Here is a 22,224-nt window from a genome sequence, read left to right as displayed (position 1 = left end):
GCTGTTATTGGTCTGTCTTGTCAGACTCGTGCTCCGAGTCGGAACCCCGGACGGAGACTGCGGTGTGCATCATCTCCTCCTCTTCTTCTGCATCGAGGTGTTTGGTGCTTCTGGATGCCATCTCTAACCTTCGCGCACTTCGGTCTCGCAGAGTCTTTTTCGAGCGGAAGGATCTGCAGGCCTCGCAAGTATCCTCTCGTGGGCTGGAGATAGATGATGTGAGTGATGTGGTATGTGGGGTAATTAGTAGTGCAGGTTAAGCTCCCCATGTATTGCAAAACACTTGATAGGGAGAAGTCAAAGGAGCACTTCTGCACAGATAGATTTGCAACGACGCTGTGTACCAGCCTGGACGCTCTAAGCGCCATGTTTGGCACACCAATATCTTCTTTTCCTGACCCTTCAACACAGGCTGGAGAGCTCACCTTTACACATAATTCAAAAAAATTGCTGTGCTGAAAGGATGACACCTCCCAGGAAATCTAGGTTTAAGCAGTGCTAGGCTTCCCATAAGTATAGGTCTATTTCAAGCACCAACGAGGTGTGTTTGTGGTGCCTAAGTCCCCCAGCAAAACTCTAGGTCATGCAATAAATGTGGTCTCATGCACACAAAGTATATTGTGGGGTGAGGGAAATGATATCTATAGTACGGACTCATCACCGTTCTAGATCCAGGTCGACTAGCTCGCTGTCGACCAACACATTTTCTAAGGCCTTGGACAAAGCCCAGAAAAGCACAATAGGCACATTCAATCAGATCTTAGACTGTACTCTTAATCATGGTCATGTTTCCCCTACAGCCTCATTTTTGGAGCCAAAGTTTGTTTATGTCACCCCAGCAAAGATTCCAGACCAAGGCAAGTACTTCGGGTGGTAGCACCAATTCCATCAGTGACCCTCTCAGCAGATGCAACCCCCGAGGGGTGGATGCACGCTTGGGTAACTCGAAAATATGGCAACAACGCATATGCGTTGAAACATAACTTCCTGGAGATGAAGACAGTTTTTCTAGCCCATAACAGCTTCCAAACACACATCACGGGGGAAACCGTGCAAATACAAACATACAATACACTAACCATGTTCTATCTGAAAAAACAGGGAGACACAAAGTCATTCACATTGAACAAACTATTGCATGAGATATGGCAATGGGCAATTTCAAAGAGTATGATTAATCTCTCCATCGTCCACCTACCAGGGATGGAAAACACTGAGGCAGACATACCGGAAAACAGCTGGCACGAATGGGAGTTGAAGCAAGAAATACTTCAGAGGATAATCAAGGTCTGAGGAAGCCTGATAAAAGATCTGTTCCCAACAGCAGAAAACACCAAATGCCAAATCTTCGCCTCCAGGTTTCTACATCAGCAGTCAGAAGGGAATGACCGGTCACTAACCTGGTCAGGGAGATAGGCTTACACTTTTCCATTGATCCCCCTTAATACACAAGGTACTTGAAAAAGCCAGATAATGAGGGGTGAATCCTAACTTGATAGCCCCTCAATCGGCCAAACCAAAGGGTCACCAATAACAAAGGGAACAAACTCAAGATGGAGTGCAGAAACATTACAAACGTGCTACTCAGGGGGTGGGGATGACGCTACCCACACGCCTAAGGGAACACTCAACATGGACAAAGGGCGCAATATTAGCTTTCCTAGCAGAACATACCCATGGAGACAAAGCGTGCAGCAGCAACATGGGCAAACCCTCACACATTCACAAAACATTACTGTGTGGGCTTTTAAATGAACAGAGAGGCAGAAGTGGGACAAAAAGTACAACAGCACCTGTTTGCAAACTCTACCTCATTTTACCCTAACCAACCCAAGGGAGGGGATACCGCCACATACTCTAAGGAAAAGCATGTGAATCCAGAAAAGGATTCAGACTGCAAAACGAAAGGGTTACTTACCAGTAGGAGGAGTTTTGCATCCTGAAGTGTTTTCAGGATTCACATGCGACCCAACCAACTCCCCAGAAATAGGAGATCATGCAACCAGGTGGGAAAAGGAGAGGAAAACGAGTACAAATTGGCCCTTATGCACAGGAACATTCGGGGCACCATCTGACGTCATACATGGGATGGGCAAACCAACCAATGATTGTTGAGAACCCCGAACAAGAAAACTAAGAAAGACATTCGGGATCCAACCACTAGATGGCAGATAAATGCTGGACGAAACCACTAGCTGGCGGAGTAATGTAAAGCATGTGAATCCAGCAAAGGATTCAGGTTGCACATCATGCTGAAAAACCATGACTGCATTCACTAGCACCATGCTACGAAGCGCTACTGCCTGGTACAGCCTTCAAAACTTTGAGTAGAAATGACTAATTACATGCATTAAGCCAATTAAGTTTTGGTCTACACAAAATAAAAACAACTGAAGGGAGAAATAAAGAGAAAGTGTAAAAAGAAACAGTGTAGAGACACTAGAGAACAAACCCATCCAAAAGTAGACTAAATATAGTCCGGCGTCAACTCATGGATGGAGGAAAAAAAAAAAAGGAGGGATGGACGCTGAGCAGAACACTGGGGACAGAATAATGCAGTGTGATCCATCACTGTGACTGGATGTACTAGCCTTGTGAAAAGGGGGGTTTGGTCGGAGGTCCCAAAACATCTGTAGAACTAGTCTTCAAATGGGGAAAGCACCAAATTTGCAACAGAGAAAATGAATTGCCCACAGTGATTTGGTGACGTATTCAATTAAGAGTAATTCAATTCAAGAACAAAATTCATCATTTTTACTGTGACTTAAGAGAAGCAGTGAAGGGTGTGCCAAATGTTAGTCACTGCAAGATTGAAACTGTAGTCAGGCTAACAATATATTCTACATGCAAAGTCAGCAAATAGCAACACGTTCAACCACACAAAGTTACTACATTAAACATTTTTTACTTCTTAGCTGTGTTATTTGACACCATATGTATTGTTCTCAATTATATTTTTAACTGAACTGAAATGGCTTGCCTTATGATACTTTATTAGGGTAAAAACATTTTCTATTTTAAAGGTCAATCCACTGGAATTTTCATTAAAAGCGTAAAAAAGAAAACGAAGGACATGTTTGAAAAGCTGCACTTTACTGACTTGTTCTGCGACATAAAATATTTAAAAAAACATAAAAATTGAAGAGTCTCAATCCCATGTCCGGAATGCCAATTAGAACGAATGAAAGCATTATTGGTTTTGGTTTACCACTATTCAAGTTCACCCACAGCTACCACGGGTTGTTTGCAAGGAACAAAGGGCATCTGCATGACATACCAGAGGCTCTGGCATTTTCACATCAGCACTTATTCAGAACAAATTTCTAATGTTGTCAAACAACGCAAATCAGAATTAAATTAAAGGAAAGAAACAGCAGAAGTTATACAAACAATATCCGGGTTGTCCGCAAAATCGACAATACATGTGAAGCCATTATCAAATAACTGCTGCATTTCACTTACCGGTGTAGGATCCAAAAACTTCTGATAGCTAAATTTTGAGACGTGGTCACTCCGGGCCTGCATGAATCCTCTGTTGAGCAAACTGTTCTCCTCTTTCATGCTGCATGAGGACTCATTCAATGAATTATTAAGAAGGCTGTCACACTGTACAAGAGAAAAAAAGTAACAATTTTAGTTTTTTTTTGAGAATGTGCATCTTCTGAACGGGTCTATTACCAACGTGGTTCACAGTGCAAAGGCAGCGTCTACGAGATCTATGCTACACAGACACAGTAAATTCAGTTATTACAAGTTCAAGTGACTTTGGAAGGAGAGGGATTTAGACAATCGAATCAATGAATCTGAATATATTTCCACAAAATCATTAGTTGGCTGCCTCTTGATACTTTTTTTAATTGCAGATACCCAGATGCAGATAGATTATATGCCCAATGATAAAAGAATTTGAAACCTATAACTTAAGGGCCACACTAGAAAAGAGTATAGTTTGTGTGGAATAGGTAATAATAAGATCGGAGAGACATCAAAGGAAATGTTTTTTCTTTCCTTTGATACGTTTCTGAGCATTCTTGCTCCCAGAGGCCAAAATATTTTTAGGCCATTTCTGCCCACCTTAGTGGCAGAATGGCTATTTTAATTAGGCCAATGTGCCCCATGGGGGGCAGACACCACTAGATACCAGTTTTTTTTTCATAGGGGAGAGACCATCTTAGGCAAGGGGGGGGGGGGGGGGGGGGGGAGATGGGTTGGGTGGCTGGAATGGGGGACTGGGCATTTATATTAGGCCATTTCGGCCTATTTCTGTTAGGTCCATTTGCCCCAAGGGGGGCAGAAACCACTTAGGCACCAGGGATTAATGTGTGTGTTTGGATTGGGGGGGGAAATCACTCCCCATTGTCAGAAAGCCCACTAGACACCAGGGAAGTTTTTGTTTTCTTTTCCAAAAGAAGGTTGGGATTTGGCCATACCCCCACCCTAAATAAATGGGGACAAAGGTGTTCTGCCCACCGGTGGGCAGATGGGGGGCAATCACCCCAATCCACTCCCTGGGGGCCAGGACGCCAACTAGATGCCAGGGATTGAGAAGAGAAATAAATAGAGGGGTGGGAGCTGCCAACCAGTATGGGAATGGTGATGCTCTCAACCCCAACTGAGGGGGGTAACAGTCTTTCAGTTCACCCCCCCCCCCCACACACACACAAACTAAAGGATCCTATCCCAATGGCAAGCAAAAGGACATTTGATAATTTTGAGTTTTGATTTTACATTTGGGCCAAGGGAGTATGGCCAACTCTCAATATCGCCCAACTTGAAATGATGAGCAGCTGCACTTTTTAAGGCTTTGGGACGCTGCCACCTAGAAAAATCTACCAGACCTACACACACCTGAAAACTAAACATCTGGTTGAGTCCAGGGTGGGGTTCTTCACATGCACCCCACACCATTTTCTTATCCACAACTTCGCTTGAAAACATGCATTTTCCCTACATTTTTGTAATGGAACCTTCTTGAATTTGCAGGAGTCCACAAAATTCCTGCCACCTAGCATAGTCGCATCTATACTGATAAGAATTTTGCTCCACTTGTCAGCCTACAGACAGTTTTTCTTCAAACTGATCTTCTGGATCCGCTTTGGTTCCCTCTCAATTTCGACATGTTTTTGGCCCTTCCCTATCACAGGCACTTGGTCCACCAACAGAAGTGAAGTATCACTTCTATTGGGAGACTGAGGGGAACGTTGAGTGGTAGGAAATTTATGCCAGTGTGGTGATCCCACACAGAAATGTGAGGAGTATGTGATGTTTTGCTAAATTTGAGGTTTGCAGAGGATTCTGGTAAGAAAACACTGGCGGATCCACGCAAGTTACACCTCCCTGGACTCCATCAGGTGCCTAGTTTTCAGAAATGTCTGGGTTTGGTAGGTTTCCCTGAATTGCTGCTGAGCCCAGGACCAAAAACACGGGTGCCCCCCTTACAAAAAAGGTAGTTTTGTAATAGATAATTTTGATATGTCCATGTTGTGTTTTGGGGCATTTCCTGTTGCGGGCACTAGGCCTACCCACACAAGTGAGGTACCATTTTTATCGGGAGACTTGGGGGAATGCTGGGTGGAAGGAAGTTTGTGGCTCCTCTCCGATTCCAGAACTTTCCATCACCGAAATGTGAGGAAAATGTTTTTTTGGGCCAAATTGAGGTTTGCAAAGGATTCTGGGCAATATAACCTGGTGAGAGCCCCACAAGTCACCCCATCCTGCACAGGTTTGCTAGGTTTCCCTAGGTGCAGGCTGAGCTAGAGGCCAAAATCCACAGCTAGGCACTTTCCCAAAAAATCATCAGATTTCAACGTAAAAATGTGATGTGTATATGTTGTGTTTCCAGTCGCAGGCACTAGGTCTACCCATACAAGTGAGGTACCATTTTTATCGGAAGACTTGGGGGAACACAGAAAAGAAGAACAAGTGTTATTGGCCTTTGTCTTTCTCTACATTTTATCCTTCCTAATGTATGAAAGTGTGTATAAAGAAGTCTATTTGAGAAATACCATGTAATTCACATGGTGAATTCAGAGATGTGCAAGTAACCACTGCTTCTCAACATCTTATCTTGTGCCCATTTTGGAAATACAAAGAGTTCCTTGATGCCTATTGTTTCACTCTTTATATTTCACCAAATGAATTGCTGTATAGCGGTATACAATGAAAACCCATTGCAAGGTGCAGCTCATTTATTGGCTCTGGGTACCTAGGGTTCTTCATGAACCTACAAGCCCTATACATCCCACAACCAGAAGAGTCTAGCAGACGTAGCGGTATATTTCTTTCAAAAATCTGTCATAGCTGGAAAAAGTTACAGATGAAAACGTGGACGGAAATGTTTTTTTTTCCACCTCAATTTCAATATTTTTCTTCATTTTCGAAGTTACTTTCTGTAGAAAAACCTTCAAGAATCTACACAAATGTCCCCTTGCTGAGTTCAGAATTATGACTACTTTTCAGAAATGCATAGCTGCCCGAATCCAGCATTGGTTTCACACTCCTTTCTGTCACAAACTGGAGGGAGGCTGAAAGCACAAAAAATAGTAAAAATGGAGTATGTCCCAGTAAAGTGCCAAAGTTGTGTTGAAAAATTTATCTTTCTGATTCAAGTCTGCATAATGTAATCCATCTTGTTCTGGGGGATTTTTTTCCTACGCCTGATCCACCAGATGATAATGATTAACAGATACAATGAGGAGGTCCTTCAAAAAAACAAAAGAGAAAATCACAGAGAACGTCTTACATCAAGAGTATGCCATATTGTCTTCATTTACTGCTCACAATATAAGACCTCCCAGTTAAAGGGGTTAGAAGGAACTACTACCTCATGGCAGAACTATTGCGTACTCCTGGAACTGAAGGTCAGCAGACTGTCAGCCTATGGAGGAAAATGTTCTGAGTATAGCGCACAGTGGTATCAGAGAGGTCTTACTGTTCTGTGGTAATGAAACATTGGTGGCATGCTGCAATACTGCCCAATTCTAAAGTGGCTTTGATACTCCACAATTAAAAAGTTTGGGAATGAAGCTGGACTATGTCCCTAATATTGTGCCTTATGTCAAAGATAGTATGGATTTTATAAACCTGATTGAGGATAGTGATTTCAATACAAAATGACCCAAATTCTGGTAACACTTGATATAGAATCATTGTACGCCAACATACCACAGACAAAAGCCCTTGAAACTATAAGGAAAACATTAGGACCAGATTTGGCAAAACAATATCCCAATGGATAAAGAACTATTTTCTGTTCAAGGATGAGTATTTAATGAGAAGGGTGTAGCTATGGGAGCTTGTTTTGCCCCAAGTATAGTGAATCTGGTGATAGCAGACTTTGAGAATATTACCGTCCTTACTTGAATCCACAGACAGAAAGCACCTTCTGTCTTGGAAACAATAAACAGGTGATGTGTTCATGATATGGGAAAGATACAAGACAGATCTTACGAATCTTGTAACATGGCTTAATGCACAGGATCCAGACTTAAAATTCACATGCAGACAAATCAATTATCTAGACATTCTAGTTAAACATGAGAATGATAAGATGTACACAACATTCTACTGGGAGCCTCCAGACAAAAATTAATTACTAGCTTATGACAGCTTACACCCTAGAGCACTACGTGATAACCATACAGCCAATTCCTTCAGATTAGGTGGAGCTGTTCACATAGAAATGACTACTTTAGGGGAGCAAAGTTGCTCACCACTTACTGACAGAGAGGATACCTCAGAACCATAGGGTGTAGAGCATTAAAATACACCTGGTACTGACCACAGGAAACTTTCCTCATACCCAGACAGAACAGCAATAAGAACAAACAATGCACAATCATAGTGTCCACATTTGGTCAAATAAGTAACTAAGTAAAGTCATTACTAGACCATGGCTTCAGAATGGAGATGGAGGGTGTCCCCTATATGCTTACAGAAGGAACAAGGATTTTATAGTGTACGTAGTGAGGGCCTATAGAGAACAGGTGAGAGCAGAGACTATAACTCAGGCCTGTGGACTGCCACTGATCACTTCCGATGTGGCAACTGTGTAGTATGCAAATCCACACATGACCCCAAGATGACTGAAGTGGTGGGTAACAGCATACAAGGAAGTGTTGACTAAATGAAACAGTAAGAACGTGGCATACATTATTATGTGACCATGTGAACTAATGTAGGTTGGCCAAACGACCCAAATGGTGAAACAGTATTTGCCAGCATCAGATGCAAACTGATGGAACACCTCTCTGGTAAGACACTATAATGAGGTGAACCACACAGAGGACATGCTACTTTGGTAAGTTTTGGAAACAGTGAAATTGGGCACAAGAGGTGGAAATCTGGGATATCTAAAGGCAACCAGGGAATGCTGATGGATGGATCGTCTTAAAAGCATAGAAAAAGAGAAGAGATTAAATGATGTGTGTGAACTCGCAGGGATTGCAGCTACCCTGACTTAAATAACTAGTACCTGTGAACTTGCAGTCTTTGTTTTCCACATTTGACAAGATTGTTTGGATAACTTGTTACTACTAGGATGTAGTGTTGGGCCCATAGGAAACTAATATAAACAACTGAGTTACAAAATAAGCTGAAAAATCTCACATAAGCATAAGGCACCTTCTCATTTGTCTACCTAGTCACACTGATACTATGATTATAAGCTGTGGGTTTGGAATGCGTTTCCCATGACCAGTATGAGGTGCTACTGGTAATGAAACTATGACTAACTCGTGTTATGCTCCCCTTGAATAGATTTTACATGCAACCTTGATCATTAATATTCACAATATATATATATGCACATTGTACTATGGGCAAACATCAGGGAACAGCAGATTTCCAGCACTCTATGAGCGGCCACTGGCATTGAAACTATTACCAGCTGGGTTATGGCCCTCTTGATTAGTATTGCATGCGACCATGATAACAAATATTCACAATCTGTATTTGTACAACTGGCAAACATCTGATAAAGGATTCAGCATTCTAATTCAATCTGTTAGACTACAAAATTGGCAATACAGATACAGACACCAAGGCTACAACGTACATTTATAGGTGATGCTCCGCAGCAGCAAAAAACATACACTCAATATGACCCGTGGTTAACAGTCTAGTGTTTCAAGAAGGACTGCGGGGAAATAAGAGCATTCTCTTTGTGGGGAATCCTGTGATCTGACTGCCTTCAGATGCAGGGAATCGATAGACCCACGAACTGTTACAGCAAGCAAACAGTGCATTTACTGCACACAGAGTCACGAACAGCAAACTGGAGGGGTATGATTAATGCTGCAACTATTTCTGGCTGTCACATTTGATGCATGGCAGAAGATATCCATTAATGGAGGGTGTGTCCATATAGTAGTGAATATTCATGGAATATCGTATGCAGGGAGATTTATTATTATTGCCTAACTTGTGGATTTTATGCAGTATCAGCACACTAGGCCCCACAAATGACACACATCAGGTGCAATCATTGCAAAGTACAGGATGCGTTGACCTGGTCTAACTAGACTATTTATCGTGCTGGGTGCCCACTGGAGTTAGATCCAATGGCGCGCTTGCAGGATAATATCCATTATAGATTAGCGATTTTGTAGGCAAATTGGTCCAGCCAGACATGGTAAAGGATTACAGACATGAGTGAGGAGATATTAAGACTGCAATGCTTCTCTTACACATTTTCATTGTAATCTTTCTAGCACTGATGCAGACATCAACTTTGATACATAAACACCCCAGCATGCGAGGAATGTACACTGCTTGAAGGTGTTTTTAACTCATTTAGTGGATGATTATTAGAACAAGTTTGTCTAATACAAAGTATATTATTTCAAACTCTCTCTACGGTTTTGCCTTGTTATGTGAAATGTCGGACGGCACCTATGGGAGCCCATGCAAACTATGTCTGCAGGCCTGCCAGTGAAGCCAGAGTGAAATGGTGCATGCACCCTTTCATTACTGAACCTGGTCAGACATTTTAAGTCCCCTTCTCGTAGGCCCTTCAGCTCAAGGGCAGGGTGCATGCCTCTAAGTGTGAGGGTACCCCAGCATGGTCCGAGGTGTCCCTACAAATCCCGGACTACATTTCTTGGGCTTTGTAAGTGCGGGGATGCCATCTTAGTGTATGTGGTGGATACTAGTCAACACGAGTGGTCCAACTACATAATGGCTTCTCCGAACCTAGGCATGTTTGGTATCAAACATGTTGGAATCATGCAAATACACTGTTTCCAGTGTTAGTTCCATGATACCAGGTACTCTGGGGGTTCCTTAGAGGCTCCCTCAGTTCTGTCTGTGCAGCCTTACTTGGTCTAGCTGCCAGTCCACGCTGTGCTAGCCAGAGAGGCAGAACAAAGGATTTCCTGAAAGCGAGAGGTGTGACCACCTTCCCCAGTGTATTAGGTGTCCAAGGGCTGGGGTAGCCTCTGAGCGCCACCAGACTTCTTTGAAGGGCACATTTGGTGCCCTCCTTGCATAATCTGGTTTGCACCAGTTCAGGAACCCATGTTCGCGCTCTGGTACAAAACTACACAAAGGATGGGGTGTGACCACCCCCCTTGTCCAGCTCCTTCCCTAGGGAGGTTCACAGCGCTCTGCCGAGTGGCCACTTGATTCTGCCATCTTGGAAACAAGATGGGCAGAGGTACCTGGGAGCATCTGACTGGTTAGGCCAAGTAGATGACGTCCCTGACCCACTCTGATAGGTGGGTCACTTGAGACTGACCAACCCCCTTTTAGGGTTATTCAAGGGCTCTCCCCGTGGGCGGGTCCTAAGATTCATCGAGCAAGGCTCCAAAGAACTCTTTGCAAGACATCCTCTTCTCTTGGCCTGCTGCTCTGCTTTGGAACAGAACAAGTCTATCTTTGCTGCCTCTGGTGGGAAGGCGCCCGCTGCAACATTGTTTCTCCGGATCTTGCACAAATTCTGCAACATCCAAGGCTGTGCATCCTCCAGGGTCACAAGGACTCTGCACCTGGAAACACGAAGGAAACTCCCTTGGAGTAAAGGAGTCATTCCACTGCATCAGCAGGCACATCAAGACAATGTCGACCAGCTGGTGGGGTCTGCCGTCCCACAGACAACTGAAGAGACTGCTTCACAGGTGGTGAGTCTGTGGCTTCCTCTGCCCCTGTCCACCGCACCTGTTGCACTTGCCAAGGCTTATTAACTCTTCCTACAGGAGACCTATAGGTACCAAGAAGCCCTATCCTCCAGCACTCTGCAACTCTAAGATCAGCCCCTGTCCTTCAAACCCTGCGACGTGGGACTTCTGTTTTGTTGTGCTGGTAAGGCCTCCTTATGCCTCCCTGTCCATCGTCTGTGGATCAGTCGTGGGGGCTCCATCAACTTCTGTTGTCCTTCCTGCATACTGAGGACCAGCCCTGACTCCCTCTGGTCCCCAAAACTTTGCAAATATTCCTGCAGCTCCTGCTTGCATTTGCCAGTGCTTGTTGGTGACCTGGCTGATCACTGACCTCCTGCATTCTAGTGACAGTCAAAGGACAGCTTATTTGCGACTCCTGGCATCCTCTGTAGATCCTGGACTCCACAGCTGGACTTCTCTTACCACCGAGTTGCAGGGACTTCATCTTCAGGAGGGTGGGCATTGCCACCTGCAAGGGTGCTGGACTCTGTCCTCTTCCCTTGCAGGTCCTCCATGTCTGGAATCCATCCCTGGGTTACACCGGCCTGGTTCACAGGTCGTGACAGCAGCTGGACATTCAGAGGCAGCTACTGACTTCAGAGAGAATCCCTTCTGCCCTCTGCATCCGGTTACCCTGGTGCAGGTATTCAGTTTTTAGGTTATCCTGGGGTGGAGGTCCTCTCCAACCTTCCTTTATCATCATCTAGATTGAACCTTGAATGGGAGGCATGTTAGGATTGTGAGGGATACCCCGTGTAAAAAAGAAAGTCACAAAGGACACCAATTAAACGTCAGTTTGAGCACAATGTCTCGAAAGAGACATTTGTCGCTTGTACTGTTCTCCAACAGGCAAAATATGAAACAAAATCATGTAATGCAAAATTCAAGTTATTTGCCATACAGGTACTGTTGATTACATTTAAAAGGCCCTGGTTCCTACGAGTGTGTCACTTCAACTCACCTGTGCATTCTGGGAGCTGATTGGCATCTGTGTGGTCAGCACCACTGGCTTAAGCTCCTTATCTACAACATCTAGAGCTAGAGACTTCCTCACCTTCTTGACAGGGCTTCGGTGGAGCTGTGAGGTAGGCAGAAAGAAAAGTAGAGAAAAACAGAAATCTTGTTGGAAAACAGGTGTCTCTTTTCACATAACTGGGGTAGAAATTTCAAGTAAGAATGACCTTGAAATGTGAACATAAATTAGTATACGAATACAGAGCTTCCTCAGGCTGATATAGTTCACACTTCATGACTCAATTATAATTGACGGATAGCTAGCCAAAGATAAAATTGCAACCCTTATATACTTTCTTTCCATTTACTGTTTTGCCAACCATTGTTACCTTGTAAAGTAACATTATATATTTGATTGATATATATATATATATATATATATATATATCAATCAACTTCTTCAAGTTCTTATTTTTGTTTTCTGGCAGGTCTAATTCCATGGGCAACATGTCCTGGTGCTTTCACTCCTTCAAAAGTGTCCTTAAATAAAACTATAGTGTCCTTTTAACACACCGCCACAGCTAGTCACCTCAGTTCTCATGCCTTTACCCCACAGAACGCAGAGGTTACATTTTCGTCACTGCATCTGTGAGAAAACCATTAGATATTTTTTTTTTTCACAAAAAGAGTTCTCTTCTTTCCTCCTGGCTCCTTTAAATCTTTGATTTTGCCGTTTAATAATGCACAAGAACAAAATGGTTACTTACCAGTTGGCGTAGTTTTGCAGCCTGAAGTATTTTCTGGATTCACTTGCTGTGCATTATTCCGTCATCAAGAGGTTGGGTTCGGAATTGTTTGTGTTTCCATTTTATTCTGTAGGTCGAGCGCACAAGTGCTCTGACGTGTTGTAATCTATCTGTTGGCTTTTCACCACACCCACTGAACGCCCATCACTATAACTTGCTCATGGGTGTGCCTTTCAAAAATGTGTAAATGCTTTACGTTTGTCCCTCCTTGGGGCAGTTTTGTTACCGTCTTGGCTATCGACCCGGTTACATGGATAATTATAAGTTTGCCAATATGAGTGACTGCAAGGATTTTTTTTTCCTTTTGTGTCTCTCCTTCGAGCTCATGCTTATGGCGGCCATGGTGCATTGAATCGGCTCCCTTACGTCAAATGTTTTACTTTTCATTTTCAATTTATGTGGCAAGAAAGGTTCAGTTAGGAAATTTACAATGCTAATAAACTAACTCAAACAAATGCGAGACTCATTGCATTGCAAATGCTCGTTTTTGTGTTGTGGGAGTCTTACACCACCATTTGGTAGAAAGTCCGTCCTGTGTGACGTCAGACAGAGCCCCAGATGTTCCTGTGCGTGATAGTCCTCTTCGGATTTTTTTTTTCTGGCTTGGAGATATTGCTTCTAGTCCATTTTTCTTCCTCCCCCCCCTTCTCCACCTGATTGCATTGATTCCCATTTCTGGGAAGGTGGGTGGGTCGCATATAAATCCAGAAAACTTCAGGCTGTAAAACTACTACTAGTGAGTAACCATTTTAATTTGCAGCATGAATCCTTTTCGGGATTCACATGCTGTGCATCAGATTATGTATCAGTATCTCTTTCTTTGTGCTGGCTGGGATGAAATGAAGAAGAGTTTGCAAACTGGTTCTGCAGTACTTTTTGTCCCACTTGCGCTTCTATGTTAATTTTTATGTCCACATAGCAATGTTTTGTAAATGTGTGAGGGGAGGCCCACATTGCTGCTTCACAGATGGTGTCTATGGGTATGTCTGCTAGGAATGCTAGAGTTGCACCCATTTTTCTTGCCAAGTGAGATTTAGGACATGATTTAAGTGTCTTCCCTGCGGTTCAGCAGCTGATGTGTATTGTTTCTACAATCCACTGTGCAATTGTTCCCTTTGTTACTAGAGAACTCTTGGTTGATTTTCTGTAGGAGACGAATAATTGGGTTCCCTTGCAAAACAGTTTAGCTTCTTGTAAATAGTAACTCAAAGCTCTCCTTACATCTAAAGTGTGCACGGCCCTTTACTTTTGTATTTGCGGTTCTTTGAAGAATACTGGTAGTTGAATGCTTTGGTTGATGTGAAAGTTGCTCATTTCTTTGAGTAACAACTGTGGGTTTGTTCTTGTTCTGAGAACCACCTTGTCTTTGTATATTGCATGTAGGATCCTGTATTGTTAGCACTCAAAGTTCTCTTACTCTATAGTGATGTGATAGCAATCAAGAATGCTGTTTTAATTGTGATAGATCGGAGATCTGCCTTGTGCAAAGGCTCAAATGGTTTTGTCATTAATTGTGGTAGCACTGTTTAAGTTCCACATAGGTGCTGGTGCTGTTCTTGGAAAGTAGTTCTTTAGGAACTCTGAGAACCTTTTCACCAATGGTAAGGTGAAGAAGTTGTTACATGACCTGCCTCTGGTTTATGCTACTATGGTTGCTGGATGTACCTTCAGTTCTAAATAGGTTATCTCACTGTCCAACGGGTGAGTGAGGTATGCTAGTACAGTTTCTTGCTTTGGTCTGGTTTCCATTGTCTTGATTCTTGAGAACCTTCTTCATTTTGCTGTGGAGCACGGTCTTGTGGTAGGCTTCCTTGCCTCCTTTAATATTTCCATAGTTCTAGGCAGTAGGGGTCCAAACTATGTATGCAGGTGCCTGATTGCTAGGTTGAGTGTTGCTGCCACTGGGCTGGTACACTTCCCCTCCTGCATTGTAGGGAGGTCCTGTTCTGGTTTGATCTTAACCATTTGCTGACGCGACAACTCTAGAAGGTTTGAGTACCAAGTCTGTCTGGCCCATTGTAGGGTAATCGGCATGAGGTTTGTCCCCGGTTGTCTGATTTTCTCAAGCACCTTGGGTAATAGGGGTAAATCGGTGGAAAGGCTTAAGCAAATCTGACCAGTTTAGTGACAGTGCATTCCCCTCTGATTGGTGGTGTTGAAACCTAGAGATGAGGTGTTGGCATTTTTTGCTCACTTGTATTGCGAACAGATCGTTTGTTGGTTTGCCCCAGGCTCTGAATCTTCTCAGGCGTTTCCTGTTTTAGTTCCCACTTGTGAGAGGTGCTTTCTTGCCTGCTTAGTCTGCCTGCTTCTGTGTTTCTTTCCCTTGTGGGTGGACCGTCTGCGGGTTGATATTCCTTGGGATTGCCCAGTGCCATATTTCCTGGGCTAGCTTGCTTAGAGTGAATTACTTTGTGCCTCTCGGTTTGTTTTGGTAGAACATGGCAGTTGTACTTTCTGTATCGGTACATACTTCCCTGTTGTGTGTCTGAAAGGCCTTCAGATCTAGGAACACTTTCTTCATTTTCAGGAAGTTGATGCGTTTTATTGCATCTGTATCATTCCATTGTCCTTGTACCGTTAGGTTGCCAGTGTGTACTCCCCACCCTTTGTGGGATGCATCTGTTATGATGGTCACAATTGTTTTTAAGTGTTTTGAATGGTCTCCCTAAGGTTAAGTTCTTGGATTTCCACCATTGTCGTTCCTTTTCTATCTTTGCTGTTATAACCAATAGAGCCTCCCAACTCCCGGTGACCTGTGATGAGATGTTGCATAACCATTCCTGGACGTTTATTGCAGACTTGCATGTGTTATGCCCAGGCTATCTTGGAAAACCTTCTCTTGTTCTGGTTGTGTGGACACTTTATGATTTATGGGAAACCCTAGCCCTTGGTGCTGATGTTATACCGAAGGGTAAGACTGAATTAGAAGAGTACTTTCTTGAGTATAAATTGTAGGTATCTTTTGCATGCTTGAATCACGGCTTTGTTTAGATAGCTTCAGATCTAATGTTGCCATATAGTCCTCTCTTTTGTAGGAGTGGGATTACTCCTTGAAGTGTTGTCATTTTGAAATGGTGTGTGAGGATGAACTGGTTTATGAACCTGAGGTCCAGAATTGGTATTAGGGTGAGGTCTTGTTTTGCAACCAGGATGTATGGTTAGTAGTTCACTTTGTTTAGTCCTTTTACTGGTACCTTTTCTATTGCGTGCTTTTTATGGCGATCTTTAACCTCTTTCCTGCGTTGAACCAATTCCACCTTTTGATATCTTTTTGGTTTTAAGGAAATTGGTGGTGGTATTTTTATCAGTTCTATACAGTAACCGTGACGTGTCACATTTAAACTCCAATTGTTCATGGTGATTTCGGTCCACTGATGCGGGTCATTTCCTTTTTTACCTCCCACAGGTGTTTTGTGTGTGTAGGTTGTGGAGGAGGGTCGTTATTAAGCCACTTATTGGTGGCTCCTCCACCTCTGGGTTTTTCACTCTTCCCCTTCCTCTTGCCTGAAAGGGTTGTTTTGCAGGGTATTGCCAAAAATGGTATGTGGTCTGCTGTGCGTCTTGGAGTGAGCTGGTTTGTGTGTGCTTATTGTTGATCTGATGGGAAGGGTCCCCTGCCTGTTGGTCCTTCTGAGTATGCTCCCACTCCACCCGCATACAACTCTGTAAGTCTCCAATCGCCTTAGCAGTCTTATTGCCCTTTGTAATCTCCTGTAAAGACTAATCCACCTCCTGGCAGAACAATGCCTCCCCTTTAAAGGGTTTCTGGATGATGGAAGTTTGTACTTCCAGTTTGAACCCTGATATTCTGAGCCAGGCATGTCTCCTTATCGTTGTGCCTGTGCACACTAGCATCCTGGCAGTGTCTTCTGCATCCAAGGCAGACTTCAGACATGTATTGCCAATGTTACTGCTTTCCTGGATTATTGCCTTGGCTCTCTTTTTGTCTTCCTCAGGGAGCTGTTGCACGAGCACCTCAACTTCTTCCCATTGATGGAGACCAGATCGGTTTAGGAGGGTGCACAATTTAGCAATTATCCATTACGTTGCAGCCCCTCTCTACAGCTTTCTTCCCACCATGTCAAGCTGCTTGCTCTTTCTTTCTGATGGGGGGGGCCTGTTGTGATGTGCATTGCTTCTCTTTCTGGCAGTAGCAACAATGATGGCAGCTGCTGGTGTGTTCCCCTCGATGTATGTGGTGTCTTTCGTTAAGGGCTTATACTTTATCTCCACTCAGGGTGTAACTGTTTTGACTGTGGGAGGTTCCCAAAAGGCCTCTTTGCCCTGATCCAATTTGCTGGGTAGCGTTGGGAGGTATAAGTTCCCCTTACTGGCTTGCATCAAAGTTTCTAGAATAAAACAGAAATCTCCTTTCCCCTCCTCCTGTGGGATGTCATACGTATCTGCAGCCCTTCTGACCACACTGTTGTACATTGTGATGTCGTCAGGCGGTAATGGCCTCGAGGGGTAGGTTAACTACAGCTATTTCTGGGCTCCTTGCGTTGAGGTCGCTCTGACTCCTCGCCAAACCCTCCAGTTTCTTCTTGTCCTTCGGGTTCACAGAACTCTTCTTTGGCTTCCTCTTCATGAGATTCAGGTGCCGCTTGGGCTTCTAATGCGGATTCCTCCTCTTCAGCATTGAAAGCCATCAAAGGTTTAATTGGAATTCGAAATTCCCTTAAGGAATCATCAAAGTCCATCTTTCATTGGAGAAGCGCCACCATGGCTAGAGGGCGCAAAGCAAGATGGCCATGCTCTAGCAAGGCTCAGCTGACCGCGGCCTAAAATCCAACAAAATCCTCACCCTCTGAATGCATTCACCCCTAACGAACACTGCCGGAGGGCACTGCTTCATAATCTGCAGAATCTCCTATTATGCACATTCCCGGTGTATGGGAAAACCGGGAGTGCGCAGCGGCGCTGGCATGAGGTGTGGCTGGGGTCCGCTCCTCTGGAGGGAGGATCGAGCCCCCGGGGACATTTAGGTGAGGCATCTGGGTGCCGAAGTGCCGGTGGAGCCTGTGTGGCGAGTCGAGTAAAGGCGCGGCCTGTGGGAGATGGCCGCAGCAGACACACCATGCTGATGGGTCAAATACTTGTCAGCCTGGGCGGGTCTCACAGGTCGATGCGGCTGCCAGATGGAGCTGGCGGGAGAGGACTGTGATGGGTGAATGGCACAACCCCCATCCGAAGCCCAAAAAGTGACAAGCTGCTCAATCAATCTTGACTGTTAGGGGGATCATCGCGCGGAGGGATCCATTTGTCGGCTGAAGCACAACCTGTACAGGCCCCCTGGGTCCTCCTGATGCCCCCTGTTGCTGCATGCCGCAGAGTTGGAGACGCTCTACGTCGGTATGGTCCCTTGGCTATCCTTGGGACACTGTGCAACGGAATTGTCATCATGGTGACGAAGTGGGACACTGGTCAATTGTGGTATGGTTAGTTGTGCCGAGCCTGCCTAACAGAATGGTTCCGCAGTTGCCTCTTGATCTTGCCGGCCAATCACTTTTGACCGCCATGTGCATGGCTGGGAGTCTGGGTGCCTCTAAAGCGCCAGCAATGGGAAAATGGATAAAAATCAAACATGTCTGACATTTGATACTCGACGAGCCGGCAGGTCCTCGCGAGATGTGTCCCGCTAAGGCTGAACGTGTGGAGCAGACTGCGACAAACAGTAATCTGGAAGCAACGTTTGTGGCTATGCAGCACAGCCTCCAGTTAATAGACAGCGAAATAGACTCCCTTAACCTGCGAATGGATCATATGGTATGTGCATTACTAAAGTTGAAGAGAGGGTGTGGCAACAACAGAGGACATGCTTCAAACCACATGGGAAACCTGTTTGAATAAGGAAAACGTGCTAGATTTGATTCAGGCCAAGAACGAAGACACTGAAGCAAGACCCCACAGTAACAACATACAGATTCTGAGATTTCCAGAATCTACCAATACTGGCAAGATGGAAATGTACGTAGAACAACTGCTACGTTACATATTTGGGCCTGAACACGTCTCCTCTGGGATGCTGGTCGAACATGCTCACAGGTTGCCTGCTCCCCCCCCCCACCCCAACCTGGGGCGCAGCCTAGACCTATCTTTGCATGACTGCTGAACTGCCAAGATTGCGATGTGGTGTTGTGGCTTTACAGGGAGAGGAAGACAGTTGAACATTAGGGTAACGAGATAGCATTCATTACAGACTTAACGGTGGGTGTGCAGCAGGCGCAATGTGACTTTACTGTGGTTAAAAAGAAACAACAACAGGCCTGACTGGCCTACGCCATGCTCTACCTGCCAGGATGCAGACTGACTTGCCAAGCGGCCCAAAACTCTTTGCTATCTCGCAGGCCTCCATGGGACCATATCAAGAATTCGTGCCTCGAATGCAAGTCTCTTCAGACTGAATTGCTGAACATGGCCATGACAGGCTACAGATTAGTTATTGGAGGGGAGGTGTAGGCCTGTAGATCTGGGGTGATGTTCTTATTTGCTGTTTATTGAGCGATGGTGGGTGTCGACTGTTTGTCGTATTCCTGGGGTGCCCTAAAAATGGGAATGGCCAGGTCACCCCATACACCCGGTGGTTGGCTCTCTCTCTGACCCCTAGTGGGAGTGTTCACGATGCCTGATGGCATTTGTAGGATTCTTCTGGAAGTAGTTGGAGAGGTGCGTTATCTCCTACGTACCCTGTCAGCTCATGCCCCGGTGTAGCCGATAGTGAATATCCCAACCCATATTCCCCTACCATTTGCCTGGCGATTGTCGTCATTGGCCCTGCTTGACCAGGTGTTTTTTGACACGGTGATGGAGGCCATAAGAGAATTCTTTCAGCTAAACAAGGGCTCGGTTTTGGGAGCTGGGGTTCTCTGGGATGCATTTAAGTTGACTATTCGGGGAAGCAGGCTGGCGTTTTGAAAGCACTTAGGGCCCGCTTCCACGCACTGCAGAGATTTGAGCGGGCATATGCCTCTGCTCCTGCACCCGTGCTACTGGCGCAGATTATACTCAGACATGCCCTTTAATGAGTCGGCAGAGGAGGTGATGCTGCACCTATCCAGGAGCCATATGGCTCGGGCATATGCCGAGAAAGGTAGGCCTGAGTGCTTCCTGGCTGCCAAACTCAGGTCCCCCTGTGCTTCCGCCCATAACAGCCCAGATGGGAACCCCTGCTGCACAACCCCAGCCATTCTGCAGCAGTTTACCTCTTTTTACTTTGATCTCTATAAGTACCGGGAATCTGCTTCTGTTCTGGAAATAGAGTGTTTTAGCCATTTACCGTAGAGGACATTGAAGATGCTATCCGTGGCTTGCCTGCCGGGAGAATTCTATAAAGAATATGCAGATCTCTTGGGCCCACACCTCCTGGCCATGCTCAATGAATCTTATGCGGAGGGAAGCCTACCGCCCTCATTGCAGGAAGGCCTCACGATCACAGCACTGAAGCCGGATGAACTGCCAGACCACTAAGACTCATATCATCCGCTGTCCCTTATAAATTCGATACCAAATTCTTGCCTAAGCTCATAGCGACTCACCTCCAGCCTTTGATGCCTAATTTGGTCCTTTGGATCAGGCGGGGTTTATACCTTCCTGTTCAATCATGCACAACTTTAGCACCGTATTTGCCCTGCTCCATCTCCTGGACCCAGCACTTCAAGCTATTGCAGCCCTTTTAGATGCCACTAAGGCATTTGATTCCATTGCTTGGACCTATATGTTTGCCATCCTCCAGCAGATGGGTTTCCCACCACTTTCGTAACCTGGATCTGACACAGACAAAGTTTCCCAGATACAGATCAATGGAGTAACTTCAGCAGCAACTGGGGTACTCAGAGGCCCCTGTCAGGGCTGTCCAGTCACTACTTCTGTTCGTCCTGGCTCTAGAGCCTCTGGCCTGTATTATACGGCAGCGTCATGCTGTGGCCTATTTCCGGTTTCGGATGCTTCCTCTGGCCATATCATTATATACGGACAACTTGGTGCTGTATGTGAGGGAACCTGAGGGCCAACTGGATGCACTAATTAGAGAGTATGTACGCTCTGAGTGGTACTCTGGACTGGACAAACTGGGAGAAATCCTATGAGCTCTCTCTTACTGACAGCACCAGGGTCACCCACACGGAGTACCCACTCCAGTGGCGCTGAGACCCGGTGAGGTATCTGGGTGTCTGGATACACAGAGATCCTGATTTGGTGATTCGCTACAACTATGATAGAGCAATCACGAGATTGGAGGACCGAGTGCAGCGCTGGGTGCGCCCCTCACTCTCCCTGGCTGTCCACTTAGCGGTGATCAAAATGGTAATTTTACAGAAATTCCTGTATCTGTTTGTCAACATATTGATTACCCTGACCCGGGGCTTGTTCAAAACACTGCAGTACCTGCTGACTACTTTGGCCTCGGGAGGGAAGCAACCCCGGACGGCGTGGACACAGCTTGTGCTGCCATTTGAATCAGGTGGGCTCAAAGCCACGGACTTCTATCTTTATAACATATGTGCACAGGCTCATTATGCTCATTACTGGGTTCATCCAGAGCGGTATATTCTGCATCTTGCGGTAGAACAGGATGCAGCAGCCCCTACACCCTTACCTTCCCTGCTTCTCCACAATCGTCTAGAGATGACCCAGGGTCAAATCAGCACTCTCAATTGCACCCTTAGAGCATGGCAGGCTATAGGAGCTTGGACTGGATGCAGGCCTCTATATGTCCCAATATGTTGCCACTCGGCCAGCATCTGCAGCTCTCGGTCACCCAGGAAGCGAGAGTTTTAGGTTTGTTTCGCGATGCAGGCCTGCGGACCACGAGAGACCTATTACCGGGTGATGAATTTCAATCATTCTCAGACCTACCAGCAATCCACACTCGTGCGGTTTTCCTATCTGCGGCGCCGAAGTGGTACCTGACATTCCAGTACTACCCCCTGGTATCTGGCACACTCCAGAAGATCTAAAGCAGCAACTGCAGTGCGAAGATGACCACCACCACCCTGTATAATGTTGCCCAGGCAGAAACTAGCCACTCTACAGCATGGCCACTAGATCGTTGGAACGCTGTGCTTGATCCCCTTCTGACTTTCTCAGTGGTCTTCTTGCTGTGCGCTGAAGGCCAAACTCACGGCTAATGGGAACTTGCACGTTATCCACTTTCAATTCCTGTAGCAGATGTATTACACGCCAACTCAACTGAGTAGCTGGGGGCTTCGACAAAGTGACACCTGTCAGCGGTGTGGCAAATCAGGCACGGATTTCCTATATTTGGCTTGGGGTTGCCCTAAAATACATGGGTTCTAGGTTTCTGTCAC

At 45.3% G+C, this 22,224-nt stretch overlaps 1 protein-coding gene across 9 annotated transcripts in view; it reads right to left on the bottom strand.

Moving 5' to 3' along the window:
- Positions 1-22,224, bottom strand: part of MYBL2 (MYB proto-oncogene like 2) — a 337,297-nt gene that overhangs the window by 52,415 nt on the left and 262,658 nt on the right. For 8 of the 9 annotated variants that reach the window (XM_069243766.1, XM_069243761.1, XM_069243762.1 and 5 more), the window contains 2 exons: positions 12,118-12,234; positions 3,463-3,606 (listed from right to left, as the gene is read on the bottom strand). In XM_069243766.1, coding sequence (XP_069099867.1) covers positions 3,463-3,606; positions 12,118-12,234 — 261 coding nt within the window. The remainder of the gene's footprint in view (positions 1-3,462; positions 3,607-12,117; positions 12,235-22,224) is intronic. The other variant, XM_069243768.1, reaches the window with a different exon arrangement.

Source organism: Pleurodeles waltl, chromosome 7, assembly GCF_031143425.1.
Source record: "Pleurodeles waltl isolate 20211129_DDA chromosome 7, aPleWal1.hap1.20221129, whole genome shotgun sequence".
NCBI classification, from domain to species: domain Eukaryota; kingdom Metazoa; phylum Chordata; class Amphibia; order Caudata; family Salamandridae; genus Pleurodeles; species Pleurodeles waltl.
Note: the sequence above shows the minus strand (reverse complement) of the source record. Positions and strands in the feature narration are given on the sequence as shown.